The following is a 17,867-nucleotide window of genomic DNA, read 5'->3' on the forward strand; positions in this document are numbered from 1 at the left end:
CAAAGTCCATATGACTGGCTGTGTCTTACATAGTGCTATTCTGCAAAAGGCCTTTTATGAACATATGTTAATTTCACTCACAATTGGCAACATAGTCTATTTGATGGACTGTATTTACAAAGTGCTGTCCTACAATGCTCTATGTTTATTTAAAACAGAGACTTTTTGAAGATAAAAAAATTGTTAAAGAATTTTACATTAAGCTTCATATGCTATACAGGGATGCCTGATCATTTGTGGACTTATCAAGATGACTTCAAATTATAATTTGATTAGACATTTATACCATACACCATACATTTACAGATTTTGTGATTGTAAAAAGTTATTTTAAATCAACAATTAAAATATATTATATGATTCATCATGTAAGGTTTGTGTGCTATATAGGCCTTTTGATCATACTGTATATTTGTGTTATATAGCCTACATATTTATTACATATCCTACACTCAAGAACTGCGCATTTTAATTTCATAGCAAAATTAAATAAAATTGAATTGAGGAATATTGAACAAAATAAAACAAAACTAAATATTTTAAATTTTATTATTTTAATTTTGGTCAAATAAATTGTATTATAAAATTAAAATGTGCAAATCTTAAAAATAGACTAACATATTGTTTGAGTGTATATTTAGGATTCACTGTCTAAGGTACATAAAATGTACATAAAAATGCTTATAATTATAAAATGTCGTGCTTTTCCTCATTTATAAGTTGTTTTGGCTACAATCATTTACTAAATGACTAAATTTAGTGTAAGAACTATGGTCAAATAATTAATAACATCAAATAGTTCAGATTTGTATGTTTTAAAGGTATTATTGTGCTCAAAAAATATTTGTAATATTTTATGCATTTCAATTTCTTAACAAATATATATATTAAGTTTTATTAATTTAATTTAGTTAAAAATTACACAATTTAATTTGATGGAATTTTTGTTATGGAACTGAAATGCATAAATATTAAAAATAGGCTAAAATATATTTTTTTAGTGTACAGTATATATTTAGGATTTACTGTCTCAGGTATATAAAATACATACAATTTTCTTTAATTAGAAAAGGTCGTGCTTTTCCTCATTTGTAAGTTGCTTTGACTACAATCATCTACTAAATGACTAAATATAATGTAAAAATGTTGTCAAACAAGTAATAACATCAAATAGTTCAGATTTGTATGTTTTAAAGGTATTGTTACACTCAAAAAAATGTATTTTATGATTTACGTATTTCAATTTCATAGCAAAATTCAATCAAATTGAATTGAGTAATCTTTAACAAAATAAATAAAATACAAATATTTTAAGTTTTATAAATGTAATTTAGTAAAAGTTACACAATTTAATTTGATGGAATTTTTGTTTTGAAACTGAAATGCGTAAATCTGAAAAACAGACTATAAAATATTTGAACCCAGTTTTTGCATTTCCATAGTTACACTGATCTGATAACCAGACAACATTAACCAAATACCATATTGGAAAGTTTTACTAAATGCAAAGGATAATGCCAGAAGCACCAAACATCTGATCCACAGCTCTCAGTTTCAATCAAATAAAACACGACAAGCACCAGGTGGTAAACAAAAGGTTTACTCATCAAAGAAATCATTAGAGAGTCGGTCCCATGCTGTCGTTTTCTTTTTAACCCTGTTATAAACACATTCAGTTCTTTGGTAATAACACTGTCTAATATGTTGTGACATCCATTAACACACACAGACACATGATCAGACACATGAGCAAACCAAAAATCACAGTAAGGGAGTGGCATCAATACTCTCGCTGTTTCCCAAACAAAACTCGGCCCGTCTCCCTCTGCGGTTGCCATGGAGACAGTGTCTTCACATGCCTTTGAACTGCTGCATAATGGACAGGAGCTGCTCACTGCGTTTTTGGATATTGCTCTGCTCCTCTTTCAGTTTCTCCTGCTCGAGCAGCACCTCGTCCTGAAACATTCACATGAAATAAATGAAGAGCTGGCAGGTGATGTGCTACCTTGAAATGCTAAACAGCTGTCTCCTCCGTGCATAAAATGAGACATTTTCCAGAGTGTTGTGGAGTCATTTTGTAAAGTCATGACTGCGGTCAAGTATTCCGTTCACTACAGTGTGAGAAAAAAGCTTGTTTACATAACCACGGCTGACTTGAAACTGACTTTTAAAGCCAATTATCTCAATAAGCTGATAGATAAGTTTGCATAAGCAGTGTTTCGAAGATTTAAAATGTAAATATTGTATATAACATTAAATATTGGCCATCATTTGGGACACCTACAGTAGCAAGTCAATTTGATGTCAGTGTGCAGAACTGTATATTCCACGTTATTTTCTGAACTATGTCTATGATGTAATCGTTTGGACAGAAAGCCTATACATTTTTGGCTATTTCCAATGTTTTCTGCCACATTCAAACATACAGTTTTCTATCACCTATTTCACATTTGCAAAAACAAAACTGTGATTGGTCGCTTTAAATGTCATTCAGACGGTCTCTTCCTGTTTAAGTGGGCGGTTCTTGGCCACAATAAGCCATTAAGTGGACCAGATTTATGCCAACCGTTTCAAATCTGTCTTCTCAAGACTACTTCCCCTATAGCAAAGTGACTGTTTGTGGTTATTTTAAGGTCACACACCCTCAGTTTACACAGCTCCTTCCTCTCCTTGTCGTTCTCGTCTGCTCGCGCTCGCAGCCAAGCCTCGTTCTGAGCTTTGTGTCTTTCCAGCATTTCCTGAATTTCCTGTCCAATCACAACCACAAACATCCTTCATCTATTGTGAAGAACAAGAACGACCAAGAAACAGAATCTAACAATGTCATGTTTAAAGGGCTAAGTAAACGAACACAACTGTTGTTGACATTGATTTTGGAGGCCGTGACTTTGTTACACGTGTGAAATGGGATTCATACCTGTTTCTGTCTCAGGAGATGTTCATTTTGAGCGTCTCTCTCTGTTTGCAGAGCCTCTGTGTCCCGCACAAGTGCTGCTTTCTCTCTGTTTTAAGGGGAAACAGATTCAGTTTTGCCTTAAATGTGATTTAGATACATACCTTGAAATCAAACATTCGAAAATTATCCTGTATATGATTTTTACCTGTCTAGTTTTTGGAATTCCTCATCTAACATGGCAAAAGCTTTATGGATCATGTTCAGGGCCTCATCACGCACTGCGGTGAAATCTCTATGACCTGTCACCTGAATGAAAGTGATATTATTGTCTTGGCTACAAAATCCTATATTTCCATATTTGTGCGTACACACAGTCCTATAAAGTATACCACTGTATATAAATCCTAAATATCCTTAAATATACAACATCATAAAAATATATACTTAAAAGTACAGCATCCTTTATATCCTTACATTTATTCTCAAAAAACTATTTAAAGATTTACACATTTCAGTTTCGTAACAAAATTCCATCAAATTGAACTGAGTAATCTTTAATAAAATAACAGTTTATTAATTTAATTTTGGTAAACTTTACACAATTCAATTTGATGGAATTTTGTTATGAAACTGAAATGCGTAAATCTTTAAAAAAAAGGCTAAAATATTATTTTTAATGGACAGAATCTTATATATATATATATTATATACACACACATAGACAGTGGTATATACACATGGTCACATACAGTAGATATATATATAAACATTCTATATATTCTTGTATGCATACGAAATACTATATATCCTTATATATACACAATCTTATAACTTATAAACATATTACCTAAATATAAAAAATATCCTATACATCCTTATACACTGATGAGCCAAAACATTATGACCACTCACAGGTGAAGCGAATAACATTAATCATCTCCTAAAAAAGGTCACATGTCAATGTCTGGGTAGATTAGATGGTAAGAGAACAATCAGTTCTTGTAGTCAACGTGTCAAATGCAGGAGAAATGGGCAGGAGTAAAGACCTGAGCGACTTTGACAAGGACCAAATTGTTGTGGCCAGACGACTGGGTCAGAGCATCTCTGAAACGACAAGGCTTGTGGGGTGCTCCCGGTCAGCAGTGGTGAGTACCTACCGACAGTGGTCAGAGGAGGGACAAACCACAAACCGGTGACAGGGTGTTGGGCGCCCAAGGCTCATTGATGTGCGAGGGCAATGAAGGCTATCCTGTCTGGTCTGAACCGACAGAAGGTCTACTGTGGAACAAGTCACAGAAAATTTTAATGATGGTTACGGGAGGAATGTGTCACAACACACAGTGCATCACACCCTGCTGTGTATGGGGCTGTGTAGCCGCAGACCGGTCAGAGTGCCCATGATGACCCCAAGCGTCGGAACTGGACCTTGGAGCAGTGGAAGAAGGTCACCTGGTCTGATGAGTCCTGTTTTCTTTTACATCACATGGACGGCCATGTACGTGTGCACAGTTTACCTGGGGAAGTGATGGCACCAGGATGCACTGTGGGAAGATGACAAGCCGGTGGAGGGAGAGTGACGAACGGGGCAATGTTCTTCTGGGAAACGCTGTGTCCGGCCATTCATGTGGACGTCAATTTGACACGTGCCACCTACCTATACATGGTTGCAGACCAGGTACACCCTTTCATGGCAATGGTATTCCCTGATGGCAGTGGCCTCTTTCAGCAGGATAATGCGTCCTGCCACACTGCACACATTGTTCGGGAATATTTTGAGGAACATGATGAAGAGTTCAAGGTGTTGCCCTGGCCTCCAAATTCCCCAGATCTCAATACGATTGATCATCTGTGGGATGTGCTGAATCAACAAGTTCGACGGCGGCTCAACCTCGCAACTTACAGGACATGAAGGATCTGCTGCTAATGTCTTGGTGCCAGATACCACAGGAGACCTTCAGGGGTCTTTTGGAGTTCATGCCTCTGTGGGTCAGAGCTGTTTTGGCAGCACGTGGAGGACCAACAACATATTAGCAGGTGGAGATAATGTTTTGTCTCATCAGTGTATATATAAAAGGATATATAGTATTTTGTGTACATATGAGGATATGTAGACATTTTTACTCAAAAATTAAAAGAAATGGTTACCATTAATGTCATATAAAAATAAATGTTTTATTTCTAATAGATTTTTTAACTTAAAATCTTGATGTTGAATAAAATAACAGTCATGTTATATACACTCAAAAGATTATTTTAAGGTTTACACATTTAAATTTCATAGCCAAATTTCATCAGATTGAGTAATATTTAATCAAATAAAAATCTAAATATTTTATGTTTTATTATTTACATTTTGTTACACATTTTACAAATAAATGAATACAAAAAATGGATGGAATTTTCTTATGAAATTTAAACGCAAAAATCTTAAAAAAAAAAAAAGTCTAAATCTGGGGGTCTGGGTAGCTCAGCGAGTAAAGACTCTGACTACCACCCCAAGAGTTGCGAGTTCGAATCCAGGGTGTGCTAAGTGACTCCAGTCAGGTCTCCTAAGCAACCAAATTGGCCTGGTTGCTAGGGAGGGTAGAGTCACATGGGGTAACCTCCTCGTGATCGCTATAATGTGGTTCTCGCTCTTGGTGGGGCACGTGGTGAGTTGTGCGTGGATGCCGTGGAGAATAGCGTGAAGCCTCCACACACGCTACGTCTCCGTGGTAACACGCTCAACAAGCCACGTGATAAGATGCGCAGATTGACGGTCTCAGACGCGGAGGCATCTGAGGTTTGTCCTCCATCACCCGGATTGAGGCGAGTCACTACGCCACCACGAGGTCTTAGAGTGCATTGGGAATTGGGCATTCCAAATTGGGAAAAAAATAAATAAATAAATAGGCTAAACCTGTACAAAATCTTATATACCCTTATATATATATATATATATATATATATATATATATATATATATATATATATATATATATATATATATATATATATACATTCTTTTATACAGATGAAATATACTGTATCCTTATATAGACTAAATCTTACAAAATACTTATTTACATTTGACTTATATATATACACAAGATCCTATATATCCTTAAAGGGATATATAGTATTTTGCATAAATGAGGATATTCAAAATAATATATATACTGTATATCTATGTATACATAGGAAATTCTATAGATCCTTAAAACTAAATTTAAATGGCCTTAAATATAACACAAAATCCTCTATATTCTAATATATATATATATATATATATATATATATATATATATATATATATATATATATATATATATATATATATTAAACATTACAGCTAAAATTAAAACATAAAAATATTAACAGAAATAGTGACCATTCACAGCATATACAAATAAATATATATTTTACATCTAATATATTTTTTAACTTAAAATCTTGATGTTGAAAAATAATAATAATGTCTATGTTATTTTTCAATTACCCAAATACCTTGTTTAAAAGATTAGTCGAGGTTTGGTTATAAATTAAATGTCTGGAATGCTTGTAATGGGGAATGTTACAAAAATATGAATGTAATGTAAATCACCTGAATAGTTTCACTCCGGTGGATTTTTGTGGTCACTGGTGACTGACTCATCTCATACTTCACATTGGGAATCTTTGTCGGAGTGAAACTGATCAAGATAATTTGAATAACAGAACAAAACTTTCATATGAAACTGGCAATGACATCTGAGTGTTCAACACATAGTATAAATAACACCCACCTATTACTGACACCCTGCAGTCCAAATTCAGACAAAATCTCCTTCATTACTGTTTAACAGTGTGCATAATAGTGTGAGTAATAATGAAGTTCAAATGAAATGAATTCATCTCAATGAGTTATAATAGGCTATTTACCTGGCTGTCTTTCTGAAGGGTTTATTAATTTCATTATTTTCAAGTCATTAAATTCTTGCTCTTCATTTTTGCCTCCAAACACGTAAAGCTGCAGGAAAGAGGACAATTATTAAAATTCATAAAGTTCATTAAAGACCCCATGAAGTGGTTTGACGAGCAAGTTCTTCTTTCCTGTGCTGACATATTTACATATTTTATATGTGAAACAGAAAGTTGTGGTGGGACATATTTAATAATGTTCTTTTTTTCCTCCTTGAAAGTGTTTTTATGAATCATACTGCATGTTGTTTTGGAGTGAGTTTGGTGGGAACAATTGCAGACTAATTTGTATACACCCCCGAGTGCATGATGATGTCATCAATATTTTTGGTCTGTTTTCCCGGAAGAGAAAGTGAAACAGATTTGATTGAATGATGTCTTTAAATCCACAAGAGTAATGTTGAAGACTTGATATGGATGTTCAGTCCCTCATAAATGCACATGCACACTTACATGACTATGCACGATGAAAGCCATGTGTCCGTGACGTCTGCTGGGAGGGATGCCAACATACAGCGGTACCTTCCACTTCATCTTTGCTGGTGATGTCAATGATACAGGAAGAAGTTTAATGTTTGTTCATTTTAGCAGGAAAGGAGTTTCTGGGTTTTCTCCATTAAGTTTTATTTCCTTACCGATGCTTAACTTGTGAATTTCATTGGTCGATGATACAGCTCCATCTGAATTAGTCACTGTTCCCCCAAATAAGTAGATATCCTATGTTTAAAAAAGAATAGTTTGCATACTAGAAGAATTGCACAGACAACCAAAACCTCAAAATCCCAGTGAACTAAAACTCATTGTTTTACCTTGTCATGATGTGGTGTAAATGTCTGACCAGCATCAACAACAGGAGACTCTCCCTTCACATTACACTGTTCCCACACCAGAGTCTCTATGAAGAATACATTTACTAGTTTTGCCACTGATAGATCAGATGTTCAAGGTGTGTCATACAAAAGTCTATCATTAATTTATATAAAATCCATACAATGTGAAAAATAGCATCTCACTGAATGTACTCCAGTAGATGCATACCTGTATTCAAAGCATAAATGTCTTTGGGTTGAGATCCGTCACCTGAGCGTCCACCAAACAAGAATATCTGCTCGCCAACCACCACAAACGAATGGTTATATCTAGAAAACAAAAGGCGAATAAGATATTCAGATGGAGAGAACACATACTTGAGTACACAAGATGAGCCTGGGCTTGACAATATAAATTCAGCGGGACAAAAAGCTAAATTTGTAAGCAACAATAGAAGCTCTTTTATCTGTTTTTCTTGCCTGATAAGGATATACTGTAAATATTAAGTAAAGCAGAGCTTGATTCTACACAACAGTGAGCTGTTTATATTTGCCCAGCAATATGCTGATAACTACAAAAAAATCTGTCAATGTTTACATGACAATTGAAATCAAAACATAAACAGGCATGCACACAACACTTGCACACATTGGATAAGCTGGTAAGAATGGCTGTAAAGGTGTTTACATGCAATGTGAATTTGGAGTATTGAGCACAAATCTACGTGTGTCGACCGGTTTTTGTTTAACCCTCCTATTGGATTGAAAAATGGCACTTCCCTTTGGTATTCGTGGTCATTTTTGACCGGAATGGTCAGATGTGTAACCCTTTTTTGATGATGATAATGATGCCATTTCTTCTTCCATGCAGTAAGAACAATACAATTATGAATTCCTTTTGAAATGTTATGCTATTTTTATCTTATTTACATTTCATTGCATATATACATAAGCAAATAAAAAAATAATAATAATCAGAACCTACACTTCCATAAGTCGAAACATGAAGAAAATGTGAGAATGTGATATAAATTGGAGGCAGATTTCTGCCATCTGGTGAACAAAATATAAATAACATGACTTGAACACCATGTCATGCCAATAACAGCCAGTAGATGACTGTAGACACATACTGTGCAGTCTGACGACTTGTAACCTGATTTTATATTTTATTACAAGATATACATTTGCATATATATTAAGACATTATCAAACAATTATTTGTCAAAGTTTAGCATTTTAAAATGGATTTGAAGTGTCAGTTTTTGCAGTTTATGTCATTATGCTTGCAATCAAACCTGACCATGGTGTTACAAAGAGAAGAATAAGCATTTTTCTACCAATAAATTATTGCAAACATAAAAATGTAAAAACTCAAAGTAAATTAATAATAATGTCAAAAAAATGAACATCAAGGAACAGAAATGAACTGCAATTCTGAAAATTAATTTAGAGTAAACATTTTGCAATTTCAGACTTTCTATAGTAAAACTTTATTTTGCAAACGTGTGTGTGTGTGTGTGTGTGTGGTCAGATTGCAGTCATTAGCTGGAAAACAATAGATGACTTGTAATGTCAACAATGACTAAAAGTTGTGTGTGTGTGTGTTCTGCATTGTGTTATCTTCTCACCCCTTCATTTCTGAGTGTGTGTGTTTAGCATTGTGGCTTTATTGATTGTATTTGACACAATTAAAAAAAATTGCTTTGCTCTTTGTTTTTTCCATTCATTTTCAATGGTCGGTCAATTTTGACCACAAATACCAAAGGTGTCACTTTTTTTTACGACCACTTAGACTTATCGAATCAAGCCCAATTATTATTATTTTTTTTCATATGGCAAATGGAGGAAAAGTCACTAAGTATTTTATTGCTCAGATAAAGGAAACCAATTTTGTTAAAATTATTTTGGTAAAAAAATGACCGAATATCATAGGAGGGTTATTGTGTATGACATACCCCTATAAGGGACAACCATTTAAGGCATTTATATGACCGCACATGTTATCTTTCATGTAAACAAGCATGTTTTTTGTTTTTTTCTCCCCTTTTCTCCCCAATTTGGAATGCCCAATTCCCAATGCGCTCTAAGTCCGCATGGTGGCGTAGTGACTCGCCTCAGTCCGGGTGGCGGAGGACGAATCTCAGTTGCCTCCGCGTCTGAGACCGTCAATCCACGCATCTTATCATGTGGCTTGTTGAGCGTGTTACTGTGGAGACCAAGCGTGTGTGGAGGCTTCACGCTATTCTCAGCAGCATCCACGCCCAGCTCACCACGCGCCCCACTGAGAGCGAAAACCACATTATAGCGACCACGAGGAGGTTACCCCAATTTTTCAATTTTGTTATTGTTTGCAAATAAAAAAGATTACCTCTCTGATGGCAGAGTCCCAGTGGTTTTGATAGGCATCCAAATCTGTGACACTGAATGGTACAGTAGCTTTGTAAGATTTTATTAATAAAGAATTCATACAAACAATCCCTTTCGATTCTGTCTTAGGATTTTAAAAAGACAATTTGTTTTTTGTCACTTCTTTCAAGTCAAACCCAATACCTAAAAACGTGTTATTACTTCAAAATTTTGACTTTCAATACAAGTTAAGCTCAACAGTAATGTTGATTACCACAAAAAAATATTTTGAATATTTTTCTTAAAAAAAAAATAATCTGGGTTACAGTGAGACACTTACAATGATATTTGTAAACGTTAAAATACTCAGTGTTTCAAACCTATAGACACAAGACATAAACAACGTGTGTTAACATGATTTTAGTGTGATAAAATCACTTACTAATCGTATCTGTGTAAAGTTATATGATTTTACAACTTTGTTGCCATGAAGACGTAACAGCATAAACCCTAAAATGACGATTTAAACAACTTTACAAAATTAAAATTATAAGATTCACATTTCTGTATTTAAACCCTCCAAAACTTGGCCCCATTCACTTCCATTGTAAGTGCCTCACTGTATCTAGAAAGGAGGGACAAATCAAAATATTTTTTTGTGGTCATCAACATTATGCCACAAATGCTGTCAATTGAGCTTAACTTGTGTTGAACCGGGAATATGTCTCCTATTGCTTTCCAAGAAAGAGAGAAAGTCATTCAGGATTAGAACGATATGAGGGGGAATTTTCATTTTTGGTTGAACTATCCCTTTAACTTTGAGCAAAATTCAGACTGCCATCCTCTGACCTGTGTTGAACATCATGAGGTCATCTGTGGCGACTCCATCCAGAATGCCACCATACACATAAATATTTTCTCCTAGAGCTGCTGAACTGTGTCTCAGTGATCTCAGAGAAACACCTCCAGTGTGCAACTTTTCCCACGTCAGTGTCACTAAAACACAAGAGCATGCAAAAAAACTCAAGCATAAATGTAAAAACAAAAGGATGAAACACTTTACAGAAGGTTCTATTTGTTAACGTTAGTTAATGCATTAGGTATCATGAACTAACAATGAACAATGGTTTTTTTTACAGCACTAATTAATCTTGTTTAAAGGTGCTTTAATCAATTTGAGCTGTAGGATTAGCCACACCTCCTTTTCCTAAAACCCTGCACTCCAAAGATACCAAATGAGCTTTATTGAGATCTACACAAGCAGAAACGGTTGTCAATAACAACAGCAACAAACAGCGCCCTCTACTGACAACTGTTATGAACAACATGGCGTAAAAATGGCAGTAAACCCCAAATAGGTATAGCTGCAGGCCAGAGACTTCCAAATGGGGGCGGAGTCTCCATAAGAGGGTGGAGTTATTCTAAAAGAGGGTTGCAGCAACTCCAAAAGGGTTAAGGTTAGAGAAAGGGTGAGGTTTTATATTTTTAATGGTGATTTAGAGCTCACACTCCTTTTTAGAGCTATGCCTGCAGCTATACCATTCTCCAATAATTCGCTGCAACCACTATGAGTCAGAACACGCAAAATGATTGAAAGGCAGAAAGCGTCATTGTCTGCGGCTTGCGGACACATTTTTGTTTGCAGTTTACAGAGTCTAGAGCTGCTGCTGTTGTGAGATATCTCATGACACATTACATTAATATCTTTCAGGGGGAAGTAACATTTTTTGTATACATTTCCATGAAAAAAATTGCTTACAGCAACTTTAATATTAATCAATACACACTATTTTATTGTTCATTGTATGTTCATGTTAGTTTATTTTGCATGAACTAATATTAGCATTAATAGAACAGTACTTTTACAGCATTTATTAATCTTGGTTAATGTTAATTTTTATTATGGTAATTTTTAATGTTTATATTAAGGCTAATGCTAAATTCTTGGTTAATTTTAATATACTAATACATTGTTTTACATTCAAAATTCATTAATAAATTAACCCTTAGTGTCAACCATTTTTAATGTAAACAATTATATACAGTTTAATATAAATTCAAACTTATTGTTAAGTGTAACCCAAAAAAACAGTTTAAATTCTGTGATAAATTAATTGTTGTTTTTATTTTTATATTATATTATATTATTATAGACAACAGTGGAAGAAGGAAATATATGAGCACTCAAAAAATATTTTAGTTAATTTTTTACATTTTACGCATCTGAATTGCAGAATCTTTAACAAAATTAAATTAATAAAACTTAAAATATATATATTTTTTTCATTTTATTTGATCAAAGTTTATGCAGTTCCATTTGATGGAATTTTTTAATGAAATTGAAATGCATAAATCTAATTTTTTTAATGTACAGCTAAAAGCAGAACTGTATTTCTTATATTTCAAGCCTGCTAACATTACACCAAATGTATCTTATTTATAAGCCATATATAAGATGGCAAAGTGTCTTACCAATGTCAAAACAATAGACACCTGAGAGACACTTCTGAGCTTCAGGATGTGATGAGCCTCCAAACAAGTAGAGTTTCCCTTTAACTACACTGAGAAATGAGAAAGAGGCTTGTTTTGATGTTGTCACTTTTGACTTTCAATATTAATTTCTCATTTATTTCGAGTCAGTCTCATCACCAGAGAGTGTGTCCTTCTCTTCCATTGGGCACATCTCCTTTCTGAGGCATCAGCTCCCACGTCACTCCATTAGATGAAACTAAAACAGGGGAATATACATTTGAAAGGATAAAACTTTGTTAGTTTAGAAGCAAATATTCACTGTTATTTGGGATTGTTCACCAGAAATACCTGTAATCATGTAAAAGTCATTTAGATATATCGGCAGGCATCCCTAAAGAGAGAGAAAAAGAGATTATACTTTAAAGCTGTCTTATTTGTGCACAGAATCAAAAGTGGAGTTTTCAGTGATTTAATTGGTTCACACACCTCTGTACTCATGCTTGAAGCTCCTCCAAACAAGAACGCAATATTTCCTGCTACAGTAATCGCATGACCATATCTGTTATTGTTAGAAATAGTGAACAAAACTTCATTAACAGTCATTATAATAATGCTTATGTTGTGCTCATTGCATTATTAGATTCTTCCCTAATGGCCAAGACATTACTGAGTCTGTGAAGTCACCAGAGAGCTAAAAGACATTAATTACAACACCTGTAAACAGAATATACTCACCTTGGGCTTGGTGGCACTCCTTCAATTTCCTTGTCAATCCAATGTCCACTTGCTAGGGCCATTTTAAAATCTATTAACAGCTAGCCTGATGTTTTTCCTTTAATTCTTCTTCTTTCTTTTTTTTTTTTTTTATCTATGGGATTTTTCTAATCAGTATGAATGTATTATGTGTGAAATGTTGTATTGTCCCAGTGGGATACAGTGTATTCACTCACAGGTATTCTTTCTCTCTAGTGGCTGGTAAGATGAGGACACCTGTTGCCTAGTGATACAGGTAAACAAACTTTACTAGCAGATCTGTTGCCAGAGCCTCACTGAGATGTCCATTTAGATTAATTGAGGCAAGCCATAACATAATTAATACAGGACTACTTCAGTTAAACCATTCATATTCCAGATTCTGATTAGTGCAGGGCCGACATTGAGGGGGACATGTCCCCCCAATATTCATAAAAGAGGTCTACTGATATGGGGTTTTTCCATGGTTGATTATTAAATTATTTAACCCCCCCTATCCTGAATTGGTGGTTACATCTTTGGATTAGTGAACAATATTAACTGTATGTATTTTAAATTCATGCTGTATAAAATAACCAGTCTTGGAAACTTAAATTAAGATCAATATCACAGGCTACAAAAACAAACAATCTAAACAACACACAAACAGTTTAAAGGTGCTGTAAGTGATTTTAGCCGTTCTACTTCCACGAGACTGAGCCGATGAATCAGCCACGCCCTCTCTTTCCAAAATCCGCCCTCCAAAGATACCAAATTAACTTTATTGAAACTGACATCGTGCAGAAACAGTTGCTAAAAACAACAGCAGCAAAATAGCGCCCTCAGCTGACAACTGTTATGAACAACATGCATAAAAATGGCATTAAGCCTAAATAATTTGCTGCAACTACAATAAATGACTGACAGGTCGAAAGTGTCAGAGACCGCGGCCCACGGACAATTTTTTTTTTGCTGTTTGCTGTTTACAGACTCTAGATCATTCACAGAGACAGGTGAGATATCTCACAACACTTATTTCAGTAATATCATTCAGGGAGTAGTAAAAATTTTTTTGCATACTTTTCCATGAAAAATTCACTTATAGCACCTTTAATAACAAACGATCTTATTATGAACATAAATAAAAATAGATTTTATTTATTTATATATATATTTATATATTTTTTTATATATTTATAAGTGATAATGTATAATAATATATTTGTATATTTTTTTCAAAATATTTTGAATACTGTATTTTTTCTGCATTTATACATAGTAAATTTATACATTATAAATTGTAATTTAAAGTTACAATTATTTTTATTAATAAAGCCTATACATTTACTGTATGTATATGCAAATATTAGCTTTTGTTTTTGCTTTGTTACCTGTTTTACCTATTTTTTCGTAATATTTCTTTACATTTTTCATAAATAAATAAATAAATAAATAAATAGTGCTAAAGCCATTTATTGTAGTCTGTGATGACATGAAGTGTCATCCACCACTCTAATCCATTGGTGTGACCCTTGGTAATGGTAATACTTTACAATAAGGTTTCATTAGTTAACAATCATTAATGCATTATGTATCATGGACAAACAATTAACAATATATCTTTTACAGAATTAAGTCATCTTTTATTACTGTTTATTTTAGTTAAAAAACATACAATTGTTCATTGCTAGCTTGTGATATTTTGTTCATAGTGCATTAACTTATTAGAATAGGTTAAACTTAACATTAACCAAGATTAATAAATGCTGCAAAAGCTTTGTTCATTGTTAGTTCATGTTAACTAATGTTGTTTACTAATGTTATCATACGGAACCTTATTGTAAAGTGTTATCTTGGTAACATCCTCTAAGTAAGTTAATAAAGTGTGATGTGCCTCTGTCATTTGCCCAGTGAGAAACTTAATGATCATCCTGACTCCAGATCAGCAAAGACCCTCCTCTTTCATGGAACACTTGCATGAGAGAATCATATGATGCTGTTTCAGGAACAGCCGCTTGATGTTTCACACTGCCACCGCATGGAGTCACTGTTCTGTGCACTGCATTCACGTATTCATCATCAACACACAGGAGAGGAATTAAAAGTGTGGCACCATTTTATCGACACACAGTCTGTTCCCTTTCAAATCGGTCACTTCGACGCTGCGTCATTTGCTGAAGCTATGGGAAGCCCTGCCTAGGAGTGACAATCTCTGAAGCCCTTTACAATCATGCCAGTTTCATTGGCGGATAGCGCTTTAATGCTCTGCCCCCAACGTGCATGTCACCGTGCATATGTAAGGTGGAGCACTGCGCTGATCTGATCAAATAGAATAGAATGGGTCACTGCAAATGTGCACAAAAATGAGCTCATTTCTAGCTCCCAATGTACTGCATGACTGAAAAGGCTTACCGAACTTGTTTCGTGCATGCGCTCTACTCACAGACACGCGCGAACGGACGAGTTAGAGGCCGTTCACACCGAACGTGTTTTTGCGCGCGTGTTCTGTTTTCCTATTATTTTCCTATGTAAACACATGCTGGACGAATGTCTTTGACATTTGCACTGCATCTTGCTTTTTCTTCAGTGTCTCACGCAGGACCGGTACATTTTAAACACCATGTCAATTTAAAAAGAATTTCACATTTTCAAAAACGCATGTTGAGACACCTGCGCTCTGTTTCATTCTTTGCGCTGCGTCTAGATTATTTTGAGCGCATTTGTCACAAAGATTCAACATTCTGAACAAGTTCAGGCTGCATAGAGGGGACTGTTGCAGTGTTTCATATTATTCCAGATTGTTCTGCACCAAGTGAAGTTTCAGCAAATAAATGGTAAGTCAATGCTTTTTTTCCCTCTCTGCTCTAGTGTATTAAGGGGCTGCTGTGCCTTGTTAAAAACTATGCATGTTTACTGTTTCAGTACTGTTATGAATGTTGCCTATATGCTTACATAAATACAGCCTATTGCAACAGTACTTGCTAGCAGAAGAAATTAGATAGTAAGCGATTTCGGGTTTGGGTCAGGTTCGGGCTTAAAATCTGATGGTATCATTCGGGCCAGGTTGGGTCAGGCCACATGGTCTCGGGTACGGGTCGGGTTTGGGTTTTAATTTTAAGGCCCGTGCAGACCTCTAGGACACAGGCATGCCCCTGTGTTGTCGTGGAATATTGAAGTCTCGATCCCTCTATGCAAGAAAACTCTCGATGTCAGGAGTTCCAGATGTCAAAGGTTAGGCTTTATTGAGCAGAACAACAAAACCTGAGATGCCGGCTGTTCATCTGACTCTCTTATTCAAAGCTCACATCTTTGTACACTTCTGTTATCACACATTACCTCATAAGCACACCTCTCTTGCTATTTATCCAATGGCTGTGTTGCTTTTATTTTCTCACTTTCCACAATTATTTCTAAACATTTTTAGCTTCTTTTTAATGGTGGAATCTTAACAATTAGCTTATTTGTAAAAATAACTTTTAAATTAATTTATTATTAAAGTATACATTTTTAAGTAAACAGAAATAACAGCCTAATAAGATAACTTGTCTATTGGCTGTGCCATCCAGTGTCTGAGGAATGTCTTCTCCACCTAGTACTATTGTGCTTGTTTCGGCTGAGTGCACCTGTACTCCTCACAGCATAATCAAGTAGGTCTTACAGTACTTTTTCTATAAAAATATACTATAATATATACAAATATACTATAGTGCCCTCTTACCCATTACGTGGACGTGTGGCTTGGTCTTCCGGGCATCTCCAGTTGGGTGCCGAGCACAACTGATCACGGCTAATAGCAAATGTAGCGTAAACTTCACAATAATATCTTCAGTTTCACTCCGCTTTCTTCACACATAATACAATTTATCAACTCAATCAAATATTCCTTATCCGTTTATGTATTTATTTGATTAGCAGCAGTGTAATAATGATACACTGCTTGATGTTGGTGTTCTAATCAAAGGTTACTTAGTGATAAATGATGGGTAACTGTTTATTACAAACACATTGATAAATGAAATATTAGAAATAAATGGTTTTCTTACCGGAATTACTGCATGGTGCAATATAGTTGGCACTGCTGCATCTTTCAATAAAAGAAACTTTGAAAATTCTGCAGCATATTGTGCGTGATTCACAAAAAGAGTTTGCTGTAAAATGTGCAGAACAAACAGTGGTATCACGCTCTCCTTATCAGTACACCCATGATGATGACGCATATTGTGGGGCATGTAAATGCAAATGAGCAATGTCTTGTGACGTCACGAACACACAGATTTAAAAACAAGATGTTTCAGGAGGGTGGTAAATATAAATGCTCTTTTTTAGACTGGAGAGGAAGTTTTGAGTTCTGAAACGTACAGTATGTTTTTATAGAGTTATTCAGTTACCTCTTTTTTGTTTATATAGGTAAGTTTGGTTCTCTTAAAGGTTTTATGGTTAATGGCATTATTTAATCATAACAACTTTACATCAAATTTAATTTTAATCAACATTAAGCCACAAATGCTCTTAATTGAACTTGAACCTGGAATATTTCTTTAACCTGTGTGACCCAGCATCCATGACATTATATTTTGGATTCGCTATATGAATCACATGATTAAAATTAATTTAAACTGACTGAATATTGTTCATAAGACTCTAGACTGTCATTTAAAAGTTAAACCTCT

General features: G+C 34.7%; 1 protein-coding gene across 1 annotated transcript; it reads right to left on the bottom strand.

The window, feature by feature from the left end:
* Window positions 1-1,649: 1,649 nt before the first annotated feature.
* Window positions 1,650-13,262, bottom strand: zmp:0000001301 (uncharacterized). Its single transcript, XM_051686367.1, has 18 exons — window positions 13,201-13,262; window positions 12,952-13,024; window positions 12,814-12,856; window positions 12,643-12,721; window positions 12,466-12,554; window positions 10,843-10,989; window positions 10,016-10,067; window positions 7,874-7,974; window positions 7,645-7,730; window positions 7,471-7,552; window positions 7,289-7,374; window positions 6,797-6,884; window positions 6,661-6,709; window positions 6,480-6,567; window positions 3,102-3,202; window positions 2,918-3,002; window positions 2,643-2,747; window positions 1,650-1,956 (listed from the first exon to the last, which is right to left on the bottom strand). The coding sequence occupies exons 1-18, from the start codon at window positions 13,260-13,262 to the stop codon at window positions 1,852-1,854; spliced, it is 1,521 nt and encodes a 506-aa protein (XP_051542327.1). The 3' UTR covers window positions 1,650-1,851.
* Window positions 13,263-17,867: the final 4,605 nt, after the last annotated feature.

This window comes from Myxocyprinus asiaticus, chromosome 43, assembly GCF_019703515.2.
Source record: "Myxocyprinus asiaticus isolate MX2 ecotype Aquarium Trade chromosome 43, UBuf_Myxa_2, whole genome shotgun sequence".
NCBI classification, from domain to species: domain Eukaryota; kingdom Metazoa; phylum Chordata; class Actinopteri; order Cypriniformes; family Catostomidae; genus Myxocyprinus; species Myxocyprinus asiaticus.

Excerpts from the sequence above, each read along its gene's own strand:
- zmp:0000001301 (XM_051686367.1), bottom strand. The coding sequence starts at position 13,262 with ATGGCCCTAGCAAGTGGACATTGGATTGACAAGGAAATTGAAGGAGTG. Across the intron at positions 7,975-10,015 it reads GGGACTCTGCCATCAGAGAG|ATATAACCATTCGTTTGTGG; the intron begins GTAATCTTTTTT and ends TTTGTTTTCTAG. Across the intron at positions 3,203-6,479 it reads ACCGGAGTGAAACTATTCAG|GTGACAGGTCATAGAGATTT; the intron begins GTGATTTACATT and ends ACTTTCATTCAG.